The 8988-nt window shown below is 41.7% G+C and overlaps 1 protein-coding gene across 2 annotated transcripts; it reads left to right on the top strand.

The window, feature by feature from the left end:
• The first annotated feature begins 2002 nt into the window (after positions 1 to 2002).
• LOC112285371 (large ribosomal subunit protein eL14z) lies at positions 2003 to 4086 on the top strand. Of its 2 annotated transcripts, XR_016504619.1 has the most exons (3): positions 2003 to 2546; positions 3135 to 3273; positions 3726 to 4086. XR_016504619.1 is itself a non-coding variant. In XM_024526128.3 (2 exons), exon 1 carries the CDS (start codon positions 2126 to 2128, stop codon positions 2528 to 2530), a length of 405 nt encoding a protein of 134 aa, XP_024381896.1. In that variant the 5' UTR covers positions 2003 to 2125; the 3' UTR covers positions 2531 to 2546; positions 3726 to 4086. The 2 variants fall into 2 exon arrangements, 1 of the variants encoding a protein (XP_024381896.1); XM_024526128.3 differs by lacking the exon at positions 3135 to 3273.
• Positions 4087 to 8988: the final 4902 nt, after the last annotated feature.

Genomic DNA, 8988 nt, shown 5'->3' with positions numbered 1-8988 from the left:
TACATTTAACTTTTAACTTTTAATTTTTAACTTAAATCTATTCCATTTCAATGTGTTACACTACAAATTGAAGAAAAAAAATATAATCTTGTCAAAAGATGATAATGAATCTATACATAAGTAAGTGAAGTTATCTCTGATATCACAAAAGAGAAATATTAGAATACAAGTGTAAGTAGAGAAAATCCTAAAGTTTTATCAAAATGGCTAAATCACCACAATCAATCAAATCCTCACAACACAAGCTTTCTCTTTTTCAAAATCACTCACAAGTCTTGCTTTGACAAGAATGTCAAATCAAAGGAGTTTTTCCACCTAAATATTCAAATCCTTGTTGATATTAACAAATTCAACTAATGAAAAAGCTAAATAGGTGAAAAACCACTAAACCAAACTAAATTTCATACATCCAACAAGATTTGACATCCAATGCCAAATCATGTGACAACTTTGTAATTATATAGAATTTTACAATATTTTAGAACATAACTTTTTAAAGTATATGTGTTTAATAATTATTGGATTTTTTTATAAATTTTTTTTAGAAATTCATAATAAGTTGAAATAATATAATATTTTGATATATAATAGATTGGATAGGTCATTTATGTATAGAGAGAGAGAGAGCTTGAAATTGATTTGTAAATGAATAAAATAATTTGGAAAAGAAACAAGAAATAAAATCAAACTTTAGATTTTTCAAGTTCAATATTTAAATATTCCTCAATGTATAATTTAGTTACTCTGAACTCATCCCTTTCAGAACATTAATACTACTATATGTTTAAAAGAAAATATATAAGGGGTTTGGCATATGTTGTAACCTCTCATATGCTTTAAAGTGTTAGTCATAAAATATGAAATAAACATGTATGTGTAGCTACTGAAAACAAAACTGCAAATAAAGTGAATGAGATTTGTATGGTTGAGCACCATACTCTTGAACAATAGCAGCAGTCCTTATAAGTCCACGGGGGATGGACGGAGAGGCGATAAAAATGCGACCAAGTAGGATGAACGTTCAATGCGAGGTTGCAGTGCCGTAATGACATATGTCATCCACAATTCCGCACATCCATCCATCTACCCATCCATCTACCCATCCATCTACCCATCCATCTATCCATCCATCTACCCGTCCATCTATCCATCCATCTACCCATCCATCTACCCATCCATCTACCCATCCATCTACCCATCCATCTATCCATCCATCTACCCATCCATCTATCCATCCATCTACCCATCCATCTACCCATCCATCTATCCATCCATCTACCCATCCATCTATCCATCCATCTACCCATCCATCTATCCATCCATCTACCCATCCATCTATCCATCCATCGACCCATCCATCTATCCATCCATCTACCCATCCATCTATCCATCCATCTACCCATCCATCTACCCATCCATCTACCCATCCATCTATCCATCCATCTACCCATCCATCTATCCATCCATCTATCCATCCATCTATCCATCCATCTACCCATCCATCTACCCATCCATCTATCCATCCATCGACCCATCCATCTATCCATCCATCTACCCATCCATCTATCCATCCATCTACCCATCCATCTACCCATCCATCTACCCATCCATCTATCCATCCATCTATCCATCCATCTACCCATCCATCTATCCATCCATCTACCCATCCATCTATACATCCATCTACCCATCCATCTATCCATCCATCTACCCATCCATCGACCCATCCATCTATCCATCCATCTACCCATCCATCTATCCATCCATCGACCCATCCATCTATCCATCCATCTACCCATCCATCTATCCATCCATCTATCCATCCATCTACCCATCCATCTATCCATCCATCTACCCATCCATCCATCTATCCATTGGGTGGTCACACCATTGTGAAGTTGCGTTGCACATACTAGAGCGAACCTGGGGAACGGGATGTGAGAACGAGCAATTAGGACTAGAAAGGAGGGGGGGGGGGGGAGCAAGGACGCAGACCATCCTACCCTAAACTCAAAGGAGTGGGCCTTGCTGCGGGTCACTCTCTCCCTCTGTTTTGCAGCAAGGCCGTCGACATAGCCGTCGTGACCACGTATTTCAAGCCCCGTGTCTCGCGAAGCCGGCAGCCATGGTATTCCGCAGATTTGTGGAGATCGGGCGCGTCGCCCTCATTAACTATGGCCCCCATTATGGTAAGCTCGTCGTGATCGTTGACGTGATCGACCAGAACCGGGCGCTTGTCGACGCTCCCGACATGGTCCGGACCCAGATTAACTTCAAGCGTCTCTCGCTTACGGACATTACCATCCCCGAGCTACCGAGGACTCCCCCGAAGAAGGTGCTCAAGAAGGCGTATGATGATGCCGAGGTGGAGCAGAGGTGGGCCAACTGCGCCTGGGGCAAGAAGCTCGCTGTGCGCACTAATAGAGCAAGTTTGAACGATTTCGACCGTTTTGTAGTTATGGTGGCGCGAGTCAAGAGGAGCTGCATTGTGCGTCGGGAGCTCGGAAAGCTTAGGAGGGAAAAAGCTTAGGTCAACTGAAAACCTGGTATGGGTCTCCACGTCTACGCGACGTGAAAACTGTATAGAACTAGACTTGATATTCTTTGTGCAAATTTTTATCCATGAATTGGACGTTATTTGTTATTAAGGTTCTTGAACTTTATCGTGATTTAGGCCGTTTTCGTTGCTACGACGTCTGCTCCGTGAGCGGTGCTTTGGTGATTTCTAGGGTGCAGACGTCATGGGTGCAGCGTCCTTGTTATATTTTATTGCAATTAGCTGCTTCTAGTTGTCTCATCATCTATTTAATTTTTCAGTATGCGTCTTGTTGACGAGTATTGCTTCTCCAAAGCGGTGTAGTCCCTCCTCTTCGCAGTCAACTTCAATTAGGGTTTCTCTACGATTTTCAGCTTCTTTCCTCACAAACGCCTCTTTACCGTCAAGGAAAGTATGTCACGGTCTAAAGCCCGGATATCTATCGGTAGTTCTCTATATCAGTCGTCCTGTAACCCAATGCTTGTGAGATTTTTATGGTTTTCTTTATCCTCACATCATGAGATTTGCTTTTCTTTGAGTGGGTTTCGTTTAGTTGTCAGTATTGTTGAAACCTGCCAATATTTTTACCTTGTGACAGGACGCTCATGTCGATGGACACATTTCGAGTTTGTAGTCGCTAGCAATCGTGCTATTTGGGCCCTGCTGCAATTAATACGTGTGGGATGAGAAGCAGAAGAGACTTGTGACAATTTTCCTACTTATGAAATTTTGTTCATGTGAGCATATCCATCCTTTGAGGGAAATGACCCTATCACGGTGATTGTACATTTAGGAGTTGTTTTGCGTTCCGGTTGACTCTTCTAATTTGTAGGAATGAGCACCTCTACTTCTGGCTGTGTTGGTGGATGAGTTTGTGGTTTTATCGCTGCGTTTTCTGCTATATTTATCTGAGTCACTGACCTCTCAATATTTTATACTGGATCCGGCAGCCACTGGTAATGAGGTGTTTTGAATGCTCAAGATGTTAGAAGTAGTCGAAGATGTGTCTCCCATCGTTCCTTCGCATGCGTTGTGCATGAGTTTATTTGCGTTTGGCGTCGGCTTCGATTGAGTATTATTTGGAGAGAGTGTATCCAACTTGGGAACGTCTAGGATTTGTCTTGACCTCTTGTCTTTTGGTGACTTTCCACGATGAATCCCCATGTAACACGTCTTCTTTTTTCCACAGCAATGGATTGCGGTACCATTTTTCAATGGGGACTATTCTTCATCTCACCACCTTTGGCGAACAGCATAACTTGCATGTTTGTTTACATCAAGCCCCAGACAGTTACTTCGTACCCTCAGGTTTTCTGTAGCAATTATCTTTCTTCGCTCAAAGACAGGTTTTCTGGAGTCTCCAGTGTATTGCAAAACGGAGCTGCACTGAGAAATGATTGTCTGTAGGCAACAGGTGGCTAGCTTAGTCCATGTTGATATCTTCCTCGGAAACTGATGTGAAAATGTTTACGGCTCGCAGTGAGATAAGCTGCTTTTGAATATAGTTGGTGCAAGTGCCCTTTTGACACCTTGAACACCTTTTGACCTTCTCTGATAGTTCAAGTTCCACATTCCCAAGTGGATTCCTGCAGAGTGTGATTGAAGATCTGGCCACAGCTGGCATGTTACCATTTGCAAATGCACGAGTGATTGATTGTGTACAGTGGCGTGCAGTCAATCTACTATTGGGACTGCATTTCATGGTATATTTCAGATTGTAAATGAATACAATCAGCCTGGTCTCATATTTTTCAAGGAATGATAGTATAATGTTTGTGGCCAGAATATTCAAATGATGGCAAGTCATTGCGTCATTTTATGGTTGTACTCTCCAGAGTGAATGTCTTTGTTCAATTTGTACAGCATTACAGCATCACTCAACTGCCTGCCTACTCACATCTGCTGGTACACACTACTTTTGTAGAGTAGTGGCAGCAGGAGTTGACAATATGCATCTATGTTGAATTCTTTTGGTTAGAATATTGGTTGGCTCACAAGAAGGGAGGTCCTCAAACCCTGAAAGTGAAGGCTTGCTGTTGAGTCACGCAAAGACTATATCTTAAACTTCCTAGTGCTAAGGAAGAGGGTGCTATTCAAAACAGGGGAGGTCTGGTTTTAGATCCTCAGCAAGTTGGTTATTCATGAATGGTCTTCCTAGGTAGTGAAAATTGTAAGTGTGTTAATGTGTTGATGATAGTGATAATGTCCCAAGAAGAACATTTAAATATCTTTTCAACATTCCCAAAAAAGTTCACATGAGGCTCATCAATCTGAATCACGATATTGGGTATCATGGGAGCAGGGGCACACAATGATGTAATTGTGATTGTGTACAGGGAGCTGGAAACTGCATCATGACAGCTTTTTGAGTTTGTGTTCTTCTGAGATTTGTTTCGAAAACGTTTAAAATATTTTTTTAACATAATGGGGAGGACCCCTTTGCAGAGGGATGTCTTTTCTTCTTCTTCTTCTTCTTCTTCTTTTTTTTTTTTTTTTTTTTTTTGTTTTCATCATCGATAAAGAAAATGAGTGAGATCAAGGTATGCAGCCTACACTCCTTGCCCTCACTATGTCACTTCAGTAAGTGATACATTTTTTGTCATATGCTTAATAATGTTTGGATTTGAGTTTGAAATGTTCAAACAAGTTTACTTTGTTTCTTTTTCTTTTTTTTAGAGGGGGGCAGAGGAGGGAGTCAGAGTCTCTTTTACCTTTGTTCTTTGTTCTTTGTTCTTTTTTCTTTCTTGTGGGCCAATTTCAACATGTGTGCCTTCAGTTAGAGTCAGTGGGACAGGGATTCTGGATTCCACACATCAGGTGCTCCCAGCCCTAACTGTCCACAATTGCCACCTTATGTAACCCCATAGGTGGACAGGCCTTACCACCTTGCTAGTGCTTGTGGGTGTCCTGGAAATACCTGGCTGCTCATGGAATTCCCCCAAGGGACTTGTTTACTCTCAGGGCAGTGCTGCCTGCTTCTGCCAACCCCTGAATGCTCATCTCCCATCCACCTATAATTGCTGTCCTTCAAGCTTCATTCCTAAAATACCAAAGCTTGCTTGATGAAGTTTGCTGCAGGCTGTATGAGCTAAAGCTCTTGCATTGACACAAGTTGGTGGTTGAGTAGTAGAAGACATTACCAAAAGCATACAAGCAGATATACAGAGATGAAAGCATCAAGTGAAGCACAAAAGGGATCTTGGTAATGTAAAGGATGAAGCTGAGGAATGACACATGAAGGGGGGTGGGGGATGAGCAATTCATGAATGGGTAGAAGATGGCAGCACTCCCCAAGAATGGGCCACTCCAGGAATGCCCACCAATCATGGATGTGTGCAGGATACCTGCAAGTCCTGTGGAAAAGGTGGGTAGGGTAATGAAGCCTACTCACAGTGAAGTAGTGGCTATTTGCAGTGACAAACCTCAAATCTATGTGTCTGTTTACACTTGTTTGAGAGGGTGGCACAATGGCAGAAATGGTGGCCGACTTTGGGACAAGACTGCACAGTGATTGGGCCCAACAGGGCAGCTCAGGACAAGGGAGATATATGCACATGTGAACTTAAGAAGAAACTCTCATACCAATCAAAAAATGAGGAAAATGGAAAGGAAAATGAAAGGGAGGGAGGGATGGATGGTTGGCATGCAGACAGGAATAGGGTGACAGATGTTCATAGATTTAGTTTCAGTCAACAACACTCTCAACCTCTTTCATACACATCAATATTGACCATGACTATGCACTCTGAAAAGCCTTGTTTGGTTGAAAGAAGATTTTAAAAAGAAAAGTGTGATGTGTCTTCAAGAGTAAAAGAAGATAGGAAAAGAAATAAAAGGAGAAGAAGGACTAAAGAAGATGATAAAAGAAAGAGAGAGATGTGATGCACAAAAAGAGCTTTTTAAGAACAAAGAAATTCCTGTCATTTTCATTCCTACAGCATGCAAGAGACAGATAGTTTTGCAAATTTTGACCACAGTCTGTATTCAAAAAACAACCAGATACACTCCCCTCATAAGAAAGAAAAGAAAAAGAAAAGAAAATAAAAAATAACTCCCATGTCCTTCCTTCCTTCCTCCCCCCCCTTTTTTGTTTTGTTTTTTTGTTTTTTTTTGGTACTCAAAATTTGAGACTGGATTTTAAAGAATAATAAAATCCCCACTTAATTTATTAAAAATAAAATTACAATGATAATAATCTTATCAATATCCTAAATGCTGATGGGAATGTTATCCAATGCTCAAGGTTATCCTTGGGCATTGGATAAGGGAGGTCATGGGTTCCATGACACAACAATGGTCTGTTATGCTCAGAAATGGCTGAGATAAGTGTTGGTTTCTTTCCTGTATTTACCTCTACCACTGCTGTCAATACTGGGGCAAAAAGGTGGCTGCCAAATTTGTTTGAAACCCAAGTGGTGTTGGCAGGTTTCACACTGCTCCCATCCAGAATGCATCCTGAGAGGTACATGCAGATCTTGATAATAAATAACAAACTATAATAGTAGCATATATTTTACAAAAAAACCTTTGCTCCCTTGAAAGCCAAAACTTCAACTTCAATCACAACTTTCCCATGACACCCTCAAATGGTGGACCCACCATCACCACCACTCACACAAGTGAATTGTGCACATCAGGTGTCACCTCTGGTTCTTCCCAGTGGAATGGTTGGCTGCTGGGGCTAGAGAGATAAATTTGACCCCATCAACAAGTTGCTTCCCTCCCTCATGCATGGAAACTTGTTCTCTCTCAGGGTTCCAAATGGATCATGTTTAACAGGTGCATAGAATTGTTTGTGCAGCACATGAGAAAATTCAAATGTTAATTGGGTTTTATTTAAAGCTTGGGGAAGCATACATTTCAAAGACACAATAGAATCATGGGTTCTGAATTGCCCACTAGGGTAGCCTTGAAGACAGAGGAAATACTGATGACCAATTGGAGGGGCTGGTTACATCCCAGGGGAAGTGTCACTAATAGATGCAAACACTAGAGTTGCAAAATCTGGAGGCTGAAAGAAGGCTGTGATGAGCTCAAAAAATGGCTCTCCCTCCCCCAGCCCCGCATTATCTGTCTGTCTGTAAGTGTGCATCACAGCAATGGGCCATCTCCATCTCCCTCTCTCTGCCTACTCCATTTCCCAGCTCTGGGCAGCAATGGACTGATGAAGCTGCCCTCACATATAGTAGGCCACCTTGGTTGTCCACTCCAAGCATCCAGTGCTTACTTACCTCTCTGCTTCTGCCCCCCTTTGCCCACATCACACCTGGGCTGTAGAAGTGGTGAAGCCCTGTGTTGCAATGTGCATTCATCTGCCTCAAACCAAGCATTGGCCCTTGGGCACCTGTGTTGTGGAGAAATGGTAGCTAGCAGCAGCTGTGAAGTGAGGGTTCAATGGTGTGCCCTGTCACTTCTTGGAAAGAAGGCAAAACCTCACAGCATTTACAGACTGGATAGGAATGGAAAGATAGACAGTGAGTTGCCACATCATTAATGTATTGGATAGGGTTCTGCTTGTGATCTCTTAAAAATTGAGTAACAATTAACTACAGCAATAATGATGATGGGCCACACTGGTGAGGGGTTTTGTTTGCAATCAGTATCTTAGCTACCATGAGTGGTTTCATTTATCCTTCTACAATATTTTTTTACATTTTTTTCAAATGGGGTGCAATAAAACGACCATGCATGCAACATTGGAATCTTGATGCACACAAATAATGGCTGGAGATTGAGGGAGTAGACCAGCACAGACATCACTGCTTGTAACCTTTTGGCATTATAATGACCACTGAAGGTGACATTTCCATGTAAGTGGACTTTCTAAGTAGCAACCTCATGGTACCCCCTCTAATCCCAAAGTGGAGAAGAAGTAGAAGATGCAGAGATAAGAGGAAGAGTGTGTGTTGTATTTTGAAGTTTCATAGGGCAGGGGTTGGGCATTCTTCTGCCAAACACAACCCAACCTGATCCTGACATCACCATTGTTGGTGGTTGGGGGATTTATCAAAGAGGCTGCCAAGAGTGTGAAAGATTTCCAAATTATTACTTTTTGACCAACCTTTGAGTCTCTCTTGTCATGTGAGGTGGTAATGAGATGAGCACATCTTTGTGCTATTTGGAACATGAGTCATTCTGATCCTGATGAATTGATTCTGGCACCAATTACAACATGGCTAATTCTCTCTACATAGTAACTATTAAATGAATCTAAGCAACATCAGAGGAGACTGAAGAAAAGAAGGAGGGTGGGAAGGAAGGAAGGTGCTATGATTCCAACCACATTCTACTTGGCATCAGGGCTCCTTACATTCTGGGCTAGTATCCATTGCAGCAATGCTCCACCCTTACCTTCCTATTATGTTCCACCCTCTCTCTCTCTCTCTCTTCCAATCAGCAGCCACACTTTCAGGTTAAGGCTACCACTCTCTCACAGCAGCAATCTGTTCTTT

Source organism: Physcomitrium patens, chromosome 8 (genome assembly GCF_059467195.1).
Source record: "Physcomitrium patens ecotype Gransden chromosome 8, ASM5946719v1, whole genome shotgun sequence".
Lineage (NCBI taxonomy): Eukaryota > Viridiplantae > Streptophyta > Bryopsida > Funariales > Funariaceae > Physcomitrium > Physcomitrium patens.
This window is presented reverse-complemented; position numbering and strand designations above follow the sequence as displayed.